Genomic DNA, 20,445 nt, shown 5'->3' with positions numbered 1-20,445 from the left:
GCGGCGCGCGGTCCGTCCGCACGGAGGGAAGGAAGGGAGCCGCCCCCCGGGGTCCGGACCCTCCTCCGCAGCCGGTTCCGGAACATCTCGTTTCAGTGCGGCGCGCCCGTACCCGGTAAGAGGCTGAAATGGCCCCTCCGCCTCTGTCCCTCTGCTCCGGCCGCGATCCGCTCCCGCCGGTTCGCCGGGGCCGTGCAGCTCGGCTGGCTCCGTGCGCTGCCGCGCCTCACCAGAGCCTGCTCCCCGCCAGGCCTGCCTGTTGCTGGGGCACAGAGCCCTTGGCGGCCCAGCGAACTGCGGGAGGTCGGGCTTCTTTCTTCCAGGAGTTCAGCCCTTGCCTTGCCTGGAACAGACTCCTCAAGGAGGTGACTGCTGCACCCGGGAAGGACAGCACCCACCTTACACACAGCGTAGGGGAGGTAAAGCCAGTTCTGCTCGGCCCTCAGCTTCCTGGAGGTACCTTGCCTCCGGGGTAACCTCACATCTTCCTCAAAGTCCCGTGCTTTCTCCAAGGCCTGCTGCTTTTGGCACCTAGGCTGAGGAACTTGAGGACACACCAAAGACCCATTTTCAAAGCTAAAATATTAGCAAGCATCCTTTTTTTTTTTAAGACTTGTATTATTTTCTAATCTGGCCAGCAGAGACTTGGCAGTGGGGTGCGACAAAGCAAAGCTTCAGGTTTCTTCGACTTTGTTTCCAGTGGACACCGAGATAGAGGGATGCCCTGTTCAAAGTACAGGGTACTGGTAGAGGAAGTCATTACAGGAATTCACAACTTACAAGGCAAGGAAATTATGTTAACATTTCACCAAAGAAACCTAAGCTTAAAAGGAGGGAGCTGTCTGTGGCTTGAGTGTTGGTGAGTAAATTTGCTGAGGAATCTGAGATACAATTTTAGGTCACATCTATTTACCACAGACTGAACTGCTGTAAGTCTATTTGAAAGAACAGCCCAACTATGTTATCTCTTGTTGATGTGCTGATTTTGTAGGCTATATTTGCAGTTATACTGGGACCTATTTGCCTCTTTGGTGACCTTATAAGGGCTGGGATCAAATTGCATTATTATTTTCATGTAGTAAAACTGATTTATAGCATGACACTTGTTTTTCAGACGTAGTTGCACAATGCTACTAAAACTGCACACCCTGACTATTCTAACTTACACATATGTTGTTTTGTTTTTTTTTTGTCCCCTGTAGTTCTTTTGGTTTGGTCTTTTCTATTATGGGGAATGATTAACTGGAAGTAGGCTAGTGAAAAATGTGACTTTTTGCCCTGAGAATTAATTTTGTAGACCTGAAAACCTGTGACAGTGAATTTTTAGAACAATGAATATTAAAAACATAACAGAAATAGTGAGCTTTTGGCTGGAATGGGTTACAGTGACAGTCAACTGTATAATATGAATTCCTGTCTCAAGTTTAATAAACTAACATTTATGAAATTCCAGCTGGGGATTTTTGAGAATATAACCAGTTACATGGCAATTTTTATTTTTTCAAATGGAAGTCCAGATTCATGGTATATATTTGATATAAATCATTTACAGTTTAACTCTGCCTGTAAGGTTGAAAAGCATATGTTTTAACTTGAAAATGGCTTCTGCCTTTCCTTAGTGGATAGTTTAAACATTATTTCATGTTTTTGTTTCTTGAGCTGCATTACAGCTACAACAAGGTAACTGGGTCCCAATGTAGAATTCTATGTTTGGAAACTAGTATTCATTTCTTATTTTCTCAGGAAAATGGCCTATGTACAAGTCCATCTTTGCATGCTTTGAGAAGAGGATAAAGATGATGTGTAGTCTTTGACTCTGTTTCGATTATTTCCTTTGCATATTTCTGAAATTCATGCTCTTTAGAAAGTGCAATAGCTTCTCTCTGAGCATCGTAGTCCAAGTCTGCTTGTTTTTCCTGCTCTTTTCTTGCCTGCTTTTCAGCCTGATGAAGAAAAGGGAATAACAAAGCTTAGTATTTTGTTCTCAACATCACCATCCTGTAAGGCTGAGAGAGGCTAAAAGCTTACAGAAGGTCTGCAGCATTCGTGGTTGATACGTGGCACTTATCATCCCTCACCACTTCTCTCCCCTGCCCTGTCTCCCCAGAATGGGTACATTAAGTAGCTGAGTGAACATCAGCATTAGCTGCTGCTCTTTGGTGACCTGCCCAGAAGATACAAGAGGACAGCAGTGCATGGTTGAAAAAATGTCATACTGGCATAGGACAGGATGTGATCTGTCCTTGCAGACCAGCCTTGATTTGCACCAATGCTCTTTGGAGGCTGGTCCCCAGTATATGCCAGGCACACGTGATTAAAAACAACCCAACAAACAAAAATTTCAAACAAAACCGCCGACTTCCCCTCTTTCTCTCAGCAGGAGCTAGTGCTGTTGGTTTAGATGTGTACTTCTTTCTGAAGGGATTGACAGGGTCCAGCTTCTTGTATTTACCATTTGCTGGAGCTGAATTTTCTGTACTTCTTTGTTTGCTGCATGTCGTCTGTGTTTTTTGTTGTTTTCCATTTCCATGTGAATGCGGGCTTTTTCCATTAACACATCACGTTCTTTTTCAGCCTCTTCTTTCTCCTGTCTCTCCTTTTCCCCTTTCAACTTCATCTGTAGTTTACAAAACACACAAAAGTTAACCAAGGAGCTGGCCTGCTGAGCTGGAAGTTCTATCTCCCTGCAGAAGCAGCCCTGCATCAGCACTCCGATAAGCACGGTCACTGCGGCTGGCCAGTGTCCAAGCCTGGGTTTTCAGCAGCCCTGGCAGATGTGTGCCCAACATGGAAGGGGGAAAGGGAGAGGGGACTCCAGGAAAGGTGTCAGCAGACTTGCTGAAGCCTGCTGATGCATGGCACCAGAGTCACCAGCTGTGCTCTGGGCCAGGCTCATCAGATGGAATAAGCAGAAGTAAGATCAGCCCAAGTTTCTTACCACAGTGGCTCTGTGTTCAGCAATAGATTCAATGGCAGCCTTTTGTTTTGCTTCTTTCTCTTTGCGTTTTTTTTCTTCTTCAGCTTCTATTCTTGCAATATCTCTAAGCAGTCGATCACCTTCCATCTTTAATGACTCACCCATTTGTTCAGTTAATTGACTAATGATTTTGTCCTGTTGTTCCTGTACTTGTCTGCAGAAGAACATGAGCTTCCATAACATACCAGGGCAACACACTTGGGTCTATCTGAAGCTACCAAACTCAGCAATTGTGCTTCTAGTTCTAGAGTTCTCTCCTCTTGACCACAGAGGCTGGCCCACCCACCCAACTCAGGATCTCACTCTGTTCTTCCTGTTTGGTTTATTTTTATATTATCTGATTTAGCAAATAAATGTTCCCTGTGTTCTTGTATCACTCGTTTCTATAGCACTCAGTAAGTACACTGCAGCAAGCATCTTGTCATCAGGAGAGGAATATTGGAAGTATTGGCCAGAAGCAAGAAAGGAACAAAACCCTTAGATTGACTCCGTGGTATCGTCATGTTGTACCCTCAATGTTAAATTGATAAAACACCTCCCCTTAATAAGACCACAAAGTAGTTAATTAATTAATATGCCTTGCTAAGAAGTCAAATCATTTTTATTAACCTGACTCAGAGAAATATAGCTTATACTCAAAAATATTTTCATCAAGGATCTTAATTGTCTTTAATTGTTGAGGAGGTGGAAGTGTGACAGACCACATAGAAAATCACTCTTCCCAATACACTGGTGCAAAGCTTTGCACTTTTATAAGCCTCTGTACTTTGAAGGGTGGAGGAATTGCTCCCTTAACACTCTTACCAAGGAACCTGTGAAAAAATTTCCTTTTTCTCCTGAACTCCTATCTCTCCCTATCAATAGAATTTAGAATAATGTTTTAGAATAACTGTTGATTGTGTTATACCATTAGTCTAAATGATCTGAAAACAACTACAGTTTTCATTTTTAGACCATTTACAATTTATACCCTAGCATTGTACCTACCTACGCATTTCAGCTTCTTTCTTTTTTCTCATCTGGGCAATAATTTCCTTTGCTTTAAAATGAGCTTTGATCCGATCATCTTCTTCCATTTGGTTTTGTTTCTCTATTGCTTTGATTATTTTCTGGTCATTTAAATACTCCTGTATTGGGAAAATGGTCTTGATGTAACTGATGATGTCTAGAATATTGGCCTGGGGTAGCAGCTTACAGGAATCACTCCCTGTTCCCCTTTCTCAAGTTTCTTTCAAAAACAGGAGAAAAGGGATTCTCAGGAAAAGAGGGAGAAGAAGGAAAGGGATACTTCCACTTACTTCTGCCTCCCCATTCAAACATGCATCAGGAGGATATAGTTGATGTGAGGGTGGGCAAAAGGAACTGAGCAACAAACAGCTGCTGCTCTGGTGCACTGCACAAACAGCTTGCTGTGTGATGCAGAGAGCATTGTTCTGTGCTCCCACTGACACATGTGGGTGACAGGGATAGTGAGTGGCAGGGGACTGTCCAACCAACACCCAGACCCACAGACCATTCTGCTCCTGGTCCCACCTCATCCAAAACTATCCCAGTCTAAGAGCTTAAAACAAAACACAGCTGAAGAGGAGTCCTCTATACTTTTATGTAAAAAACAACTGTCTTTAGCATGCTGGCCAGAACCACTCCCAGGAACTTTGTTTGTACCTTGGTAGGATGCCTTTAAAGATGAAATGAGATGGCAGCAGTTCTCAAGTCAAGGAGATATTCCTTGATGTCTACAGCATATGGTTAAGTTATGTCTTAACCAGAGACCAGGCAAAGCATCAAGTGCCAGTGTCCCTTCAGACAGCAGAAGGGAGGGGCCTCCAAGAGGTCTTTCTAAAAAGTACAGAGGAAAGACTTGGCCTGCAACTGGCAGGGTAGGCATTTGATCCCATGCTGCTACAGCTGTCAGCAAAGAGCCTGTTGCCAGAAGACCACACCTGTGGGCTGAGTCTAGCCATCCCAGGGAAGGTGAAATACACATTTTGAACTGTCTGCTTTCCTGCTACTTACATGATACAGCTTCTGGCATTCAATTTTTGTCTTGTGTTCCTTTTCTTTTTTTCTCTGAATTTCTAGTTGGTACAGTTGGACTGATCTCTGTATTTCTTCCTCTTCTCTTTTTTTTTCCTGTTTGGCAAGATCTGCCTGATGCTCACGCTCTTTTATTCTGAATCAGAAAAAGGTGAATAAGTGGTCTAGGATGAAGGAATGAACTGGTTAACCACAGGTACCTTGCAGTGAAGAATGTGATAGTTTGAGTTGAAGGTGGGTAGAATATCAGAGGTGAATAACAGCATGACTGTTTGTAATGGTAGCCCTGGTCAGAAATGAGCTACATGGTATGTTCACAGTTTGCAGTCTCATGGTGATAAGTTTTAGCTGGATGACCAATTAGCACCATGGCATTGGTAGTGCTCTGCCCTATATCTGCAGCATCCTTGAAGAACAAGATTTCCCCAGAATGACCCACCATGCCCATGTTTCTTCTGGGCATACAAGCAGCAGTTTAAGCTGGTAGTGTCCTACACTAAGTTCTGCAAGGATTTATGTGTTACACCTGGAATATGTAAGACCAGACTTTGAACCTTTCCTCTGCCTTGGGAAATTTGATTCCTTCTATCAGACCACCAGGGCCAGTCCTATAAATACCACTGGGGATCCCTCCATAAGATTTACAAAAGACCTGACAGAAGGAATAGAAATGACAGTAATGCCTTCTCTTGTTGTACAGTCTGGAAGCTCATTATGGGTGAATGGAAAATCTAATTTAACCTTTTCCTTGTCTGGAACAAAAACTGAGTAAAATACACTTAAATTTCATTAACAACATTTCAGTAGTGATTTGACTAAAATCTGTTGATACTTCCCAGAGGCGATTTTGCATGCAGACTGCTGGCAACTAAAAATGCATACAGCATTTCCCTTTTGGGCAAGATCTTCTGTGATCTTCTTTTAGAAGAATGGCATTTGTGAAACAAATTATTAGTAAGTTTCTGTAAAAACCTCATGGAATGTATTTTGAGAAGAATTTAAGTAAATAATGAAGTAGGGTTGCTTTTAATTATTACTTACTGTTCTAGCTGATCTTTGCGTAGTGCCTGTTGATTCATATAATGCTGACGTGCCTTTTCTTGCTCACTGAGAATGTATTCTTTAAATCTACGTTGCTCTTCTTCATAATCCCTCTTTTTGTTATCAGCAAATCTTGACTTTAGAAATTCAACTTGAGCATCTCTTTCTTTTAGGACCTTAGTAAGTAGAAAAGCACCCTGCAAGAGAACATTTAAAGTCATTTTCATGTTCAGAAGTCTTTAAAGACATTCAGTACAATTTCAGCGTAAAAAACTTAAGCTGTCAACAAACATGGAACTGTCTCATTCTGTCGTCTTGATAACATAAGTAGGTTTTTGCACGGTCAATAACCTCCTTCCGTTTTGCTGCTTGGAACTTTGCTTCTTCCAAATCAAGTAACTTTCTTTCTTCCTCTTCCTTTTCTTCACGTAATTTCTTGGCTTGAAGTTTCTGTTGTATCAGGCTCTACAGTGCAGACAAAATTAGAAATCACAGTTAAATTTTGGATAGGGTTTTTTTTTTTTTTTACTTTGGAATTTAACTTTAAGTAAAAAAAACAATGTTTACGTTAGATGTTAAATGTATTTAAATGGCATTTAATTGAAATGCATATTCAAAAGAAAATGTTAAACAAAGGGAGTACAGCTAGAAATGTTACTATATGTATTTTTGCATATACAAAAGTGACTACTCTTGTTTAGGAATGTATCTTGTACTTACCAGAGTGGCATTAGGTGGGTATTTTCCAGCAGCTTTGGAGTCCAGGTGCACTTCTTCCTGTTCTTTCTTCTCATCGATGTGTGCTGCTTTTCTAGTGCTGGCCTGAATCCTTTCCCATTCTGATTTTGGAAATACAATGACCTGGCGAAGATCTGCTTCATTTGGAAGAAAATACTCATCTAGAACATCCTTTTCTTTCAAATGATGTGCTGTGCAGAGGAAAGAAAAAATACAAAGGTCACTTGATACCAGAAAATCCAATAATCAAATGTGTATCAGGATTTGAATGCTTGCATGGTAACAATATTGAGTTATCCTTATTATTAGTTAGTCCCCCAAACCCCAGAGCTAAGACAGGGTATCTGTATCTGTAGTCTACCTATGAGCAGTGCATGTCCTTGGACAGGTACTGACTGACTGGGCTGTTTGTGTGTCCTTGCCTGTTTGTCTGTTTGTGTGGGTTTGGCCTATAGTAACACATATCCCAGGCAGTACTTGGGTATGATTCTTAGAACAGCAGGGAGCAGAGACCATTCCCAAAATGAAAGAATATTGGTAAAGGCATTCTGCTGGCTAGATGAGGCTGCAATTTGGGCACAGACTGTCTTACTGCCATGTCCTGCATACTCATTGTATTTACTGAAATAGTTTATTGTACGACAGTTTTTGATTTGGTGGCAAGACTAGGATTTCTTCATTGCATTAGGCTTACATACACGTGTGCAGGCATAAATGCAGCTTTTCTAGTTGACGTCTAGCTTTTGTGAAATACTCTTTTAAGTGTCACTACCATTTTTTAAGGAATTGACACTCTGTAGAGTGACGTTCTGTAGAAATTGTGTGATTTGCAGCAGACTGACAGGCCGTGTCTAAAAGGTAAAGAGGCTTTCTCTTATTAGAGTGACGCCGCTGTCAAAGTGTGTTTTCCAGATGCCATTGCTGACCGGTCTCCCGACAGGGATCAAATCTGGTCCTCTCCCTCTGTCCTAGGTGAAGACAGCCTCACCAGAAGTAAAGGCTCACTGATGCGGCTGCGCCCTGCAGGCAGCAATCTGCCAAGCTCCTCGTTCTTCCCCAGCTCCTGCCCTTGGAGGTTACTGGACCCGCGCTGCGTTCAGGTCAGTTCTCTCCGCACAGTTCCTAGGCAGAAACAGTCCCTCTTGCCCTCCGCAGCTTGGGGAACTTTGGGGAGCGTCCCGCTGGGAACCCCTACAGCCTCCCGGAGCCGTGCGGCCGCGGGCTCGGCACTGCCCTCCCGCCGGGTCCCGCTGCCCGGGGGCAGCCGCACTCACGGCCGCCGCCCCGCCGCCGCCGCCCCGCCGCCGCCGCCGCCATCTTCCCGGGCCGCGGGGCCGTTGCCGGGCGACCCGGCGGCGCGCGGTCACGTGACGGAGCACGCGGCCCGGCTCCGGGCCCCGCCGGCGCTGCCCCTTCCCCTCGCGGGCCCGGCCCTTCCCCTCACGGCCCCGGCCCCGCCGGCGCTGCCCCTTCCCCTCGCGGGCCCGGCCCTTCCCCTCGCGGCCCCGGGCCCCGCCGGCGCTGCCCCTTCCCCTCGCGGCCCCGGGCCCCGCCGGCGCTGCCCCTTCCCCTCGCGGGCCCGGCCCTTCCCCTCGCGGCCCCGGGCCCCGCCGGCGCTGCCCCTTTACCCTCATGGGCCCGGGCGCTGCCCCCGCGGCCGCGGGTACGGCCCCGCCGGTGCGGGTGCTCTGCTGTCTGCGGCACTGGCTGCGGGGCCCGGAGCAGGGCTGACCTGCCTGGGAGGAGTCAGCAGTTTCGGCTTCACAAATGGCTGCATTTCGTTTCGTTGGCCGCTTTGATTTAGTGCGGCCTCGTTGAAGGCACAGGCTCCGTCTGTTCGCTGGACGTTTCCTTTTGAAATACCTATTGAGGCGTTTTGCCAGGAGAATCCCAGTTTGGTTGCACTTGCAAATGCTGATGAAGAAATTAGCATCTGCTCAAACTGATGGTGTGTGAGTACAGAAAGATTGATTCTGTGTTAGTAAGTATTAGTAACTGCAGCATGAGTTTAGATACTGTCACAGTAACTATTTTAAACAGAAGGCAGACACTGAACTTTGGCATTTACAGATTGCATTTTTAGGTACAGCACAACTTCCCATCGTGGTACTGGCCCTAAATAGTTCCTTTTTGTTCAGATATTTTCTTCCAGAATTTTTTCTCTTCTGAGCACAAGGACTGGGTAGGAATACAGTACTTCTGTTTATATAAATAATTTTGTTTTTTGTTTGTTTTGGAAACTATTTTCTCACAGCTATGAAATTTCTATTGGTTTTTGATTTTGACCATACAATCATAGATGAAAATAGTGACACCTGGATTGTGAAATGTGCTCCTGAAAGAAAACTTCCTAATGGATTAAGAAACTCTTACCAACCAGGACATTGGACAGAATATATGGGCAGAGTCTTTGTCTACTTGGGAGACAATGGTGTCAAAGAAGATGAGATGAAAAGAACTATGACAACAATTCCTTTCACTGCGGGAATGATAGATCTCCTGAGATTTATTGGCGAGAACAAGCAGTTGTTTGATTGTATAATTGTTTCAGATTCTAATACAGTATTTATTGACTGGATTTTGAAAGCTGCTGACTTCCATAAAGTGTTTGATGAAGTGTTTACAAACCCTGCAGCATTCAGCAGTACTGGCTATCTTACTATAGAGCACTTCCATGCTCACCATTGTGTAAAATGCCCTAAAAACCTTTGCAAAAGGAAAGTTTTAAAAGAATTTCTAGATAAACAGTTGGAGCGAGGAGTCAGTTATACACAAATTGTATATATAGGTGATGGTGGGAATGACTTATGTCCAGTAATGTTTTTGAGGAAGAATGATATTGCTATGCCCAGGCAGGGGTATACCTTGGAGAAAAAGATTTCTCAACTGGCCCAAAGTCTCAGTCCTGTACAGTGTTCTGTTCTGGTTTGGTCATCTGCGATCGACGTTATGTCTTACCTGAAAGTACTTATAAAAGACTGATTCAAATGATAAAAGGAAGTTGGTGCAGTTATATTTTAACTTATTGGGAGAGAAAAACTGCATGTGTATGAAAGCTCAAAATTGTAAAATTGGTTTATTATCTGAAATTACGGGTTTTTTAACCACAACATGAAACTGTTTAGGTTCAATCCTGGTAATAATGGGAAAGTGCACTATAAAAGGCCTTCTAACAGTATAGATTCCAACTAAGTGGAGAAGCGGGGCTGGGACAAGACTTGTCATTAGTTTTTGTCCACTCCTTCTCCTCTAAGTGTATAACTGACCTTTGCAATCCCACACACTTAGGGGAAGGAGTAGGATTACTATTCAAAAGAATTAAATTCTTTACTTAGAAAGCATTAGGTGCCAGGAGCATGGTTCTGGAGCCGTTGGCTTTTACACTTCTTTGATCTGATGGCAAATTATTTGTTGTAATCTTGTTTAATCCAAAGATGCATTTATATTTTCAATCTACTAAATATTTTGCCAAACAAAATTACTTTTTAACAGTTTGTATTATCATGTATTGTAAAGACAATAAAAGTTGCTGTCACGACAAATGCAGCACAACTAATTTGTGTCATGTATTCTGCTGGCCTGTGCCTCATCAGGCCTGGAGAGAGTGTAGACACAAGTGTAGGTTCCAGCCTTTGGCTGGTCACATTCTTTCTATTCTGGAAGGCTGTAAGGATGTTCCTCCTTTGTTTGAAGAAAAGGCTCTCTTCCATTCTGGCTACTGCCCTGAGTGTGCTGCTGCCACTCTGTACAGAGCTGACACTGGTTTGATCTTTCATGCTGGCAGCTCTGAGTCAGCCACATGTGTTTTTCCTCCTTGGTTTCTGCTGCAGTGCACAGGCCCACAGAATGGTACATACACATATACATACACTGATTTTACCTGTTCTTCCTCATCTATATCTATATTACAATCTCTTACAGTCTGGAAGGAAGCATCTACGTCCATTTTAAGTTTTAAACAGATTGTTCTGTCTAAGTAGTTCCAAAGAATTGTGAACACTTAGTCTTTACCTCTGACACTGAGATGAGCCCCAAGTGTATATGAAGGTATTAAAAGTGTGCATATAAAGGTACTAAAAGTAAGTCTCATTAAAGTTAAATAATGTGTTTTCATGCCAAATGTTTTTATATCGCAGAAAAGGTTCAAAATGCTGATGGAGTTTGCTATTAAACTGAAGTCATATTTATCTTAAGTACTTTAATAACTGACAGGGCAACTTTCACAGCACATCAGTTGCAGATGTCTGAGGTGTAGCTCAGCAGTCTGCAATTATCATATCTGTCTTCCTTTGTTTTCTGTGCAATGTTGTTCCATTTTTCTTACAGATATTTTGCGATGTCACTACCTTTATTTTCCTTAATTGAAGATTTTTGAGTGATCTTGTCCTGTTTCCAGGCTGCTTCTCAAGTGCTGCAGGTTTACATAAATTTCCCTTGTGTACTTCTTTCCTTGCCTCATCTGTTTTACTGTACTGTAGAAGGTTGCTTTGAACAGTGTGCTGCCTAAGATGTCCAAAGTAATATACTTCAGTTCTCAGAAGCCTGGCTTTAGTGATGGATATTTGATAGGTGTCTGAGGTGTTCATATTTGGGATCTTGGCTTATTGTTTTACACAAGGGCGCAAAGACATCTGAGGACTGGTGGGTCTCAGGCTGTGGCAGGTTTAAGTTGTCTGGTTTACAGGTCATAAAAAAGAATTGTAAGGGCTGTTGCATAGGGCAGTTTCATACGTTTCTTTGGGTTTTAAGTTGTTGCCATTGTTTCACCCCAGCTGGTAACTAAGTAGAGCAGCTTGTGCACTCCAACACCCCTGTCAGCGGGGAGGAGAATTGGGAAAAAAATTAAACCCCATGTCTTATATGAGAACAATTTAATTATTGGAACAAAATAAAATAAAGTAGTACTAAATGATGATAATTGTAATAAAAAGGAGAGAGAAAGGAATGAAGTCCAGGACAAACAAGTGATGTATAATACACTGCTCGCCCCCTGCTGCTGGATGCCCAGCCCATCCCCGAGCAGTGATGGCCCCTCCCGGCCGGCTCCCCCAGTTTCTGTGCTCAGTGTGCCCTCCCTTCTGTGCAATGTCCCTTTGGCCTGGCGGGGTCAGCTGTCCTGGCCATGCTCCCCCAGCTCCTTGTGCAGCTTCTCACCGACAGAGCCTGGGAAACTGAAAAGTCCTTGGCTGTGGGTAAGCACCACTTAGCAACAACCAAAACAACAACTGTGTTTTCAGCGGGATTCCCATAGTAAATCCAAAACACAGCACTGAACTGGCTATTAAGAAGGAAATTAACTCTATCCTGGCCAAAATCAGGACAGTTGTGTTTCCTTAATTCTAGATGTGCTGCTGAATAGTCCAGATTCTGTGCTGATCTCTTCTGTGGTTTTCAGAACTTGGTTATGGAATAGCTTATTTTCAGTTTGTCCACAGATTTCAGTTACTGCTTACTTAAACAAAAAGTAGTATATCAATGATTACTAAGCTTTTTCTCCCACTTACACTAACTATTGTTCATCTAGCCTTAAGGGACCTGCCTTGTAATTTGCTGTGAAAGTGAGAAATTGGGTGAAAAATTGTTCTTCACGCTTCAAAAAGGGTTCTTTCTGTGGCTTTGATGAAAGTGCTGAAGCAGGAGTTGAGAGTAGATTAAGCAAAGTAGAGTACTTGAAATATTAGCAATTATGTTCTAATCACTTCAAGTAGAGGGTAGAAATGATTATATTTGCCAGACAAAGTGGATGTTGGAGACAGAAGAAATTTTTCAATTCCAGTAGGCAGACCATTAAGCTATTAATCAAGCCTTGTTTGGGATTTTTTTCCCCACTTAATACAAACAAGGACTTTTCTGAAGCACCACAACTACCAAATTTTTCCTAATTTGGTTACAATGAAGGGGAGATGAGTATCTCCAAAGAGTGAAGCTGATTTAAGCCCAACCAAAAGAAAGGGAGAAGCTCCTTGAAGGGGATGCATGTTCAGTACTAAGTGTTGCTGACCTCCTGACATGCTCTCTGGGAGGGATTTGACTTAGGCAAAAGTGTTACAGAAAAAAAAGCATAACGAAAGTCATATATGTACGGGAAACTTTCTGTATGTGCACACTACTGACACATGAGTACTTAGTATTGTGTGCTAGTAGGATAGCCAAGACTTAGAGGTGCTTGTCCATAGGAAGTTGATGAAATGGAAAATGCAACCAAAACAAAGCTGTTGGCATGGGAATGCATAAAGACTTAGGGCTGCACAAGGGAATTTTCTAGAGAAAGAAATGGAGTAATGTAGCTGAGGGACAGGCCTGTGTACAGGGCTGTTGTAATTCCTGGGTTACACTACAGAACTCCAATTCTCTGGGCTAACAATGCATCATGAGGAGTTGGAAAAAAAGGAAGGCATAGATGTGTGTAGGTGTGGGGAATTTTTGGTTTAGTGGGGTTTTGTTGTTAGTTTGGATAATTTTATTTTTGTCTCATGTTACTGTGTAAAGGCCAAGGGCCAGTTTGAATCCTGGTGCAGGGTTAGCATGGGAGAAAGGATGGCAGAGGGTTATGACCATACACACTTTCCTGTTTGGATCTCCTTAGTACATAGTTCTGCTGGGCATTGTGGTGGAAATACCATCGGTAATGAAAAGAAAAATATGATGCTTTTACATCTGTGTTGAGTGGGAACTCTCAAAATTTCTCCTTTTGGGTATTGCTGGCACTTAGTTAATAATTATATTCAATTACTGGCAGTTCTTTCCAATCCAGGAAAGGACTGGCAGGGCAGGGAGAGCCTGGCTGCTGGATCCAAGGAATCCAAACCCTTCTACAGATGAAGAGCCACAGCTGCTTGAACCCACAGAGGGTGCTATGTTTCAAACAAAGAAAATGTGTTGCTAGCAGAAAAGAAAATTACTTCTGAAATTGTGAAACACGTTTTCAGGAGTTTTAAAAGTCTTCTTCCTGGAACATTTACTTATAGCTGGCATCTGTTTGTGGGCATAATTGGTGATTGTTTTTTGCACCCTGCCAGGTTCAGGAGTTTGGGGAGAGCTGTGGCTGTTCCCCTTTCGAGTCCTGCTTTGTGGTAATGGGGTAGCCCTTGGAACTTGCTGCTCTTCCCAGTCTCGCTCCTCCAAGCGCGCTGGGAGCGCGGGGCGCCTCTGCGGGAAGCGGCTTCAGGTCGCTGACAGCGGCGACCGAGGCCCCTCGCTTTGTTGTGTGGCTGAGTGACACCGAGCTGGTGACGCTCCCCCGGCATCTGCTCCTGTCCCTAATACGGCCGGGCCTTCTGTCACCACCGCGGGCAGCCTTTAACCCCTGCCCCGGGCTGAGGAGCGCCGGGGCGGCGGCAGCAGCGGCTCGGGCCGGACCTTCGCAAGGCGAGCGGGCGAGCGGGGGCCGGACCGGGCGCCGGGGCCCGCCGGCCTCGCGGAGGGGTGCGCGGGGGGGGCCGGCCGGGGCACCAAAATAGGAGCTGTCGCTACGGCCCCGCTGCTCCCTCCGGCAGCGGCTCTTCCAAAGACGGTCACGGGCCGCGGGCTGGGAGCCCCCGCAAGCGCCGTGCCGGGCGGGTCCGCGGCCGGGGGGCGGCCGGGCGGCGCGGACAAAGCGGCGGGAGCTGCGGGGCGCGGCGATGGCCGCGGCCGGGCAGGAGGAGTACGCTTACCTCTACAAGGACTCCGCGCACCCCGGCGGCTTCTTGGAGGCGTTCCGGGCGTTTTACCTGGACGGGCTGTTCACCGACATCACCCTGCAGTGCGCTTCGGGGGTTATCTTCCACTGCCACAGAGCTGCCCTGGCAGCCTGCAGCAGTTACTTTAAAGCCATGTTCACAGCCGATATGAAAGAAAAATCCAAAAACCAGATCAGCCTTCCCGGGCTCAGCCACGCGGTACTGGAAGCTCTCGTGAATTATGCGTACACATCACAGATCCAGATAACAAAGAGAAATGTCCAAAGCCTACTCCAGGCTGCAGACCTGCTCCAGTTCGTATCAGTAAAGAAAGCCTGTGAGCAGTTTCTGGTAAGGCACTTAGATACTGACAACTGCATTGGGATGCACTCCTTTGCTGAGTATCATGATTGCTCGGAGCTGGAGAAAGAGTCCAGAAGGATATTGTTATGGCAGTTTGAAGAAGTGTGGAAGCAGGAAGAGTTTCTGGATATTGGCAAGGAGAAGCTCTCTTATATTCTCTCCAGGGAGAATCTCAATGTTCAGAAAGAGGAGGTAGCCATTGAAGCTGTCATTAAGTGGGTTACGCACAACGTGGAAGGAAGAGTTGAAGACATCTGTGAAGTGCTGAGCTGCATCAAAGCTGACTTAGATAATGTGTATTTGAGGTCTGCTTTAAACCTGCAAAAAAAATGCCGACTCAATGACAGTAAGATAAGGTCACTCATATATAATGCCCTGAACCTCAATCCCAAAGGTCTTTCCAGAAGATCCACAGCAGCTATGTATGTAATTGGAGGATATTATTGGCATCCCTTATCAGAAGTGCATGTCTGGGATCCTTTAACCAATGCATGGGTCCAGGGAACAGAGATGCCAGATCACACCAGAGAGAGTTATGGGGTCACTAGTTTGGGACCAGACATATATGTGACAGGAGGTTACAGAACAGAGAGTATTGAAGCTCTTGACACCGTGTGGATATATAACAGTGAGAGAGATGAGTGGACAGAAGGCTGCTCCATGCTCGACGCAAGGTATTACCACTGCGCAGTTTCCTTGAGTGGCTGCATTTACGCCTTGGGAGGGTACCGAAAGGGAGCTCCAGTCCAAGAAGCTGAGTTTTATGATCCTTTATTACAGAAATGGCTTCCCATTGCAAACATGATCAAAGGTAGGTAAACTTTTGTATAGTGTCTGCCTCCAATGTCGATTATTTTGTATTTTTCATTTTTAAGTGCCATGAAAACATTTAGTATTTGATCCAGATTCTAGAGAAGTCCATGTAAATCTCCTGTTAATGTTAGTGGGCTTTGGTTCAGGTCTTCACTAGCCAAATGACCACAAACATCCAAATGCTATACTGGACTGTGCCATAGAACAACAGGTAGAAAAGTAAGTGGTAGTCTCTGTTTAATTTTGCCTTCTTTCATGAGTAAAATTTCTGTTAAAATTAGAAAGAAATCAGAAATCCACCCAGGATAAGAGTCCATTCAGTACACAATCAAAGAGTAAGCTCCAATAAAGGGACTGCATTATTTTTATACAAGATATTCCGTGCAGTCATTTATAAAGGTGTCGTAATTTAAAAGTTCTTGCATGAAGTTCCCTCCTATTTCTGTGTATCATCTGTTCAGGATCCTTTGTTTAATCTTTAGTGTGAGGATAATGAAAAGCACTAATACCTGTTTCTAGCAGCCAAAATAGTGATCTACTAAAAATGTATGAATCACAACCTAACCAAAGGGTATTGACTCTGAGATGAGTTCAGTTAGTCAGAGCGTGGTGCTAAATAATGCCAAGGTCACGGGTTTGATCCCTGTATGTGCCATCCACGTAAGAGTTGAACTTGATCTTTCTGGGTCCCTTCCCTTGTGATTATTTTGTAACAGTAACAACAACATTACAATTATACATTTTATCGTACACTTCTATAAATGAATGCAAATACTTATAATTAGTTATAAAAATTTACTGTAAGTTAATGCAACATAATATTTTTCTATGTATAAGAGAATTTTTGGATGTATATGTAAAAGAAAAAAGTAGGCTTTTACAACCTTCTCCATTGTATGTTTTTCTCAAACATTGCTACTATTTTCTTTTTATTTCCTTCAAAAGTAGAAACGTTATGCTAATCCTATGAGTTACATATTCTATGCAGTTGTTTTGCCCAGTTTTCACAAGTGTGAAACTACTTAGGTGCTCAGACCCCCCTTTGCTTTATTTAATTTTGTTGTCCTAGAGACAATGTTAAAATGGCTCCATTCTGATTGTGTCCTTGTTTATACAATAGCTTAATTAGTAATACCATGAGAATGACTGAAAGTATCAGAAAAGATACCCTGAGACACTGAATAGTCTCAACTCCTACTGTCTTTGCTCTTGCCATCTAAGTGTTTTTTTATCAACTCTAACTTAGTGAAACGGTGAAACTAACTGGCTATTCCAAAACCAGTGAGATAATGTGACTTTAATTACTGCTTAAAAATCCTGTGAACTATTGTGTGGCTGTATTATGTGCAATATGTATTGGGTGCTGCAGTTTTATTTAGACGTTCTTGATTTATGCTTATATTTCGAGAAATCTATTTTACTCACATTCAGTTAAATACTTGCAAGCAGATAATGTTAATAAAATATTAGCAAATCACTTGAAATGGAGTTATGGATGGAAGAGACCAGTGTTATTACATGCAGTCTGAATGCATGTTTGACTTTCACACTGTGAACAGGAGTTGGAAATGCCACTGCCTGTGTCCTGCATGAAATCATCTACGTCGCTGGAGGTCACTATGGGTACAGGGGAAGCTGCACCTACGATAAAATCCAGAGATACCATTCAGGTAGCAATGAGTGGAGTATAGTCACCACAAGTCCACATCCAGGTAAATAATTTCTCTAAAAAACATAGAGCTTGATTTGATTACTTGTACCTGCGAGTCCTTAAGCCCAGTTAGGGGTTTCAGCATATTCCTAATTATAAAAAGAAATGCCAGTAATGCAATAAGGGCCATTTCCAAGCTCTGAAAGGGGAAAGGAAGACCTTCTTCAATAATCTCTTCTATAGAAATCACTATATAAATGCTGAATTAAGGAATGTCCACATTCTATTAAATAATATAACTTCCTGTAAAATCTAAATATTCATTGACATTTGGCAAAAAATATATTAATTTAAAATGGTTTTCTCTGTGTTCTACATCTGGTAACAGTAAGTTTTTAAAGCAATTTTCACAGAGTACTGGTGCTGTGGTGTAGCAGAAAATCTTGAGGCATCTTAAGTTCAATGAGGACATTCAGCTGCCCTTAGTGGTGCCCAATGTTTGTCATGTACTTGCAGTTTAAATTAATATTATAAAGCTGAGTTGTGCTGTATTCCTTTCTTTCTGAAGAATATGGATTGTGTTCAATTACATTACAAAACAAGATCTATTTTGTGGGTGGACAGACCACGATCACTGACTGCTATGACCCAGAGCAGAATGAGTGGAAGCAGATGGCTCACATGATGGAGAGAAGGATGGAGTGTGGCACGGTGGTTATGAACGGATGCATCTATGTAACAGGAGGATATTCCTATTCAAAAGGAACATACCTGCAGAGCATTGAGAAATACGACCCTGAACTGAATAAATGGGAAGCAGTAGGTAATCTTCCCAGTGCTATGCGGTCACATGGCTGTGTCTGTGTGTATAATGTGTAAGCATTTAATTTTCATCTTGCTGTTACAGAAAACAGCAGATCCAGTATTCATAACGCTACTGATTACCTCATGAGGGGTTGTCTAATACAATCTCTTAGTGCACATTGTTAATAAGTAGATATAATTTGTTCTTGTTTTAAACAACACAGAAACATAAATGTGGTAACAAGGTTTCCATATATTTTTCAGTCAAATCATTCTTTGTCATGGAAGTTCTCAAATTACTCTCTTATAATACTTTCTACAGCAACAGAGGAGCTACTGTGAAAAATTGATTTGTTTTTGTTAATCACTGGATGAAACTATAACTTGGTGCTAAGACTAGTAAAACCAAATGAAATACAGTTCTAAGGACTACTGAGGACTTAAGATGAAATCTTTGTATTCTCAAGATAGCTGTAGAAATGGATCATTGACACAAACTAATTGTATGGTATGTGCAGAGCAATATCACTTGGATAACTAGGTAACCAGATTCAGAAATAGGCATTTCCAGCTCTACATTCAAGTGCCAGAGCAAAGAAGAACTTAGGCTAGGAATGAGGGAAGAAATGTTGGTAGTAGCCCCAGTGCACAGGCCAAAAACATGCACTAGTTTTCTAGAAGGAGAAGTAAAAGGGCATTTCTCTTTGCCTTTCTTACACTCTCTTTGACATTGCCAGTGAGAAATGAAAAAAGACTGCAAGGCTTTGCAATGGGATCTTTGGCTGATACACAGGTTATTTATAGTTTAGGTGTTTTGGGGGGAGAGGGGTGTTCAGAGAAAAGCCTTAATGTGTTAACTAATTTTAAGTATCAGTTCAAGATGTGTGCCTCTGTGGAATGGAAGGAGGAAATGAGAGAGACTGGAAAATTAATATCCACCTGAGATTCATTCTCTACTTTGTTTAATACCATTTGATTTTTTCCTAAACTGTGACTTAAGCAAAGGTAACAACTAAAGAAACTAGTCAAAGTATATTATGCACAAAGAAAAAAAAAATATCTATAGGATTATTTATTATTTCTCTCAAAACTTAATATGAGATCTTCAAATTCTGTATAGAAAGTGGATTTTTGTAAAGTGATTTACAGACAAACAGATCACATTCTGAGTGTGATCTGACAGCGGTGATCCAAATGAAGAAATGCTTTGGGGAACAGAGAAGGCTCTTTTAGCACTGATCCCTCAATCCAGTTTATAAAATGACTGCAGAAACAGCTGTTAGACATTAGTGTGAGAGGTAGGGACAACATAGGTCTGCCATAGGGTGTGGTGGGAACTTCCCACACCAGCACTGCCACCTAAAATGAAATTTTGGTTTTATTGGATTTTTCAGATACAAAGAAAGGACTTTTCCAAGCAGTAAGCTTGGAGTTTATAGTAGTTATTTTGCTTGATCATAAGCATTTTCAATTATTTGTTTTTGTTTTTGTTTTTTTAATTCTTTCACATTTTTATGCTGTTTCTGACTTGGATTTGACTGCTGGTAGCAGGTGGCACTCAGCTGTGGTTTTGGTGTGAAGTTCTGTAGTGTATATGTACAGTTCTTCTTTTCATATTTTCATATGTTGCCTCAATATGTCTGAAGACTGTGTGTGTTCAGTGTTTTGCTTGGTTACCCATCCCATTGACATTTATTTAAGGATCTGATGAAATACGTTTAAAGACTCCAAACTCTACAGAGGTGTGAAGAATTGAACTCTGAGGCTGTTTGAAATGTGTGGGCCAAGCAAGGGGGCAAGAGAGATAAAGTGAATTTGTTTCTCCTGGAAATCTCCACAGCTGAGAATTGCTCAGGAGCACGTGGAGATTTAAAGGACAACATCACAAGAACATGAAGGTGATCTTTGTATTGAATGAAACCACAATGAACTCAACATGTTTATGTAATTTTTCAGTGCACATTATGTACCCGTGAAGCTTCGTGTTTGTAGAAAAACACAGCTGCTTGTGGTTGGTCTTGAAGTTCATTCTGGCCTGTATCCTGTCACCAGTCATGAGTCAGTGACAGGATCTATGAACAAGGTGAGGACGAACAAAACCAAACCTCAGCATCCACCTGTCAACTGCTTGCAAACTAGGTGCTTGATGTTGGTGAAACACAGTGCTGTTCCTGGAAGCTGGACTCTGCTTTGTGCCCCTGGGTGACCTGCAGGCATGCAAATGCTGCTTTTTGGCTCCAGTGTTAAGTGCAAAGTGGAAAAAAAAGCTTTTAGTTCTCCCCAGTCAGGAGAGTGTTTGTTGATCTAGCATAAATGTAAGTCAAAGAAATTACTCCTTAGGACTTCAGTGAAATCCTAAT

At 42.8% G+C, this 20,445-nt stretch overlaps 3 protein-coding genes across 3 annotated transcripts; 2 read left to right on the top strand and 1 right to left on the bottom strand.

The window, feature by feature from the left end:
- The first annotated feature begins 16 nt into the window (after nucleotides 1-16).
- On the top strand, nucleotides 17-11,238 carry PHOSPHO2 (phosphatase, orphan 2). The gene is made up of 3 exons (XM_062498465.1): nucleotides 17-115; nucleotides 7,766-7,893; nucleotides 9,048-11,238. The coding sequence occupies exon 3, from the start codon at nucleotides 9,050-9,052 to the stop codon at nucleotides 9,773-9,775; it is 726 nt and encodes a 241-aa protein (XP_062354449.1). The 5' UTR covers nucleotides 17-115; nucleotides 7,766-7,893; nucleotides 9,048-9,049; the 3' UTR covers nucleotides 9,776-11,238.
- On the bottom strand, nucleotides 873-8,895 carry CFAP210 (cilia and flagella associated protein 210). Its single transcript, XM_062498579.1, has 10 exons — nucleotides 8,862-8,895; nucleotides 8,422-8,529; nucleotides 6,776-6,984; nucleotides 6,347-6,520; nucleotides 6,056-6,252; nucleotides 4,994-5,150; nucleotides 3,965-4,104; nucleotides 2,939-3,131; nucleotides 2,453-2,617; nucleotides 873-1,943 (listed from the first exon to the last, which is right to left on the bottom strand). Exons 1-10 carry the CDS (start codon nucleotides 8,893-8,895, stop codon nucleotides 1,740-1,742), a joined length of 1,581 nt encoding a protein of 526 aa, XP_062354563.1. The 3' UTR covers nucleotides 873-1,739.
- A 3,177-nt stretch (nucleotides 11,239-14,415) lies between the features above and the next one.
- KLHL23 (kelch like family member 23) lies at nucleotides 14,416-18,255 on the top strand. Its single transcript, XM_062498463.1, has 3 exons — nucleotides 14,416-15,628; nucleotides 17,190-17,342; nucleotides 17,850-18,255. The coding sequence occupies exons 1-3, from the start codon at nucleotides 14,416-14,418 to the stop codon at nucleotides 18,158-18,160; spliced, it is 1,677 nt and encodes a 558-aa protein (XP_062354447.1). The 3' UTR covers nucleotides 18,161-18,255.
- Nucleotides 18,256-20,445: the final 2,190 nt, after the last annotated feature.

The sequence above is a fragment of the Cinclus cinclus genome, chromosome 9, assembly GCF_963662255.1.
Source record: "Cinclus cinclus chromosome 9, bCinCin1.1, whole genome shotgun sequence".
Lineage (NCBI taxonomy): Eukaryota > Metazoa > Chordata > Aves > Passeriformes > Cinclidae > Cinclus > Cinclus cinclus.
Note: the sequence above shows the minus strand (reverse complement) of the source record. Positions and strands in the feature narration are given on the sequence as shown.

Bases quoted from the DNA above. Each gene is read 5' to 3' on its own strand.
- CFAP210 (XM_062498579.1), bottom strand. From the start codon at position 8,895: ATGGGAAGTTGTGCTGTACCTAAAAATGCAATCT. The intron at 5,151-6,055 runs GTAAGTAATAAT...TTTCTGATTCAG, and splicing joins CGCAAAGATCAGCTAGAACA to AATAAAAGAGCGTGAGCATC. The intron at 3,132-3,964 runs GTAGGTACAATG...GTTCTTCTGCAG, and splicing joins AAAGAAGCTGAAATGCGTAG to ACAAGTACAGGAACAACAGG.
- PHOSPHO2 (XM_062498465.1), top strand. From the start codon at position 9,050: ATGAAATTTCTATTGGTTTTTGATTTTGACCATACAATCATAGATGAA.
- KLHL23 (XM_062498463.1), top strand. From the start codon at position 14,416: ATGGCCGCGGCCGGGCAGGAGGAGTACGCTTACCTCTACAAGGACTCC. The intron at 15,629-17,189 runs GTAGGTAAACTT...CACTGTGAACAG, and splicing joins CATTGCAAACATGATCAAAG to GAGTTGGAAATGCCACTGCC. The intron at 17,343-17,849 runs GTAAATAATTTC...TTCTTTCTGAAG, and splicing joins CACCACAAGTCCACATCCAG to AATATGGATTGTGTTCAATT.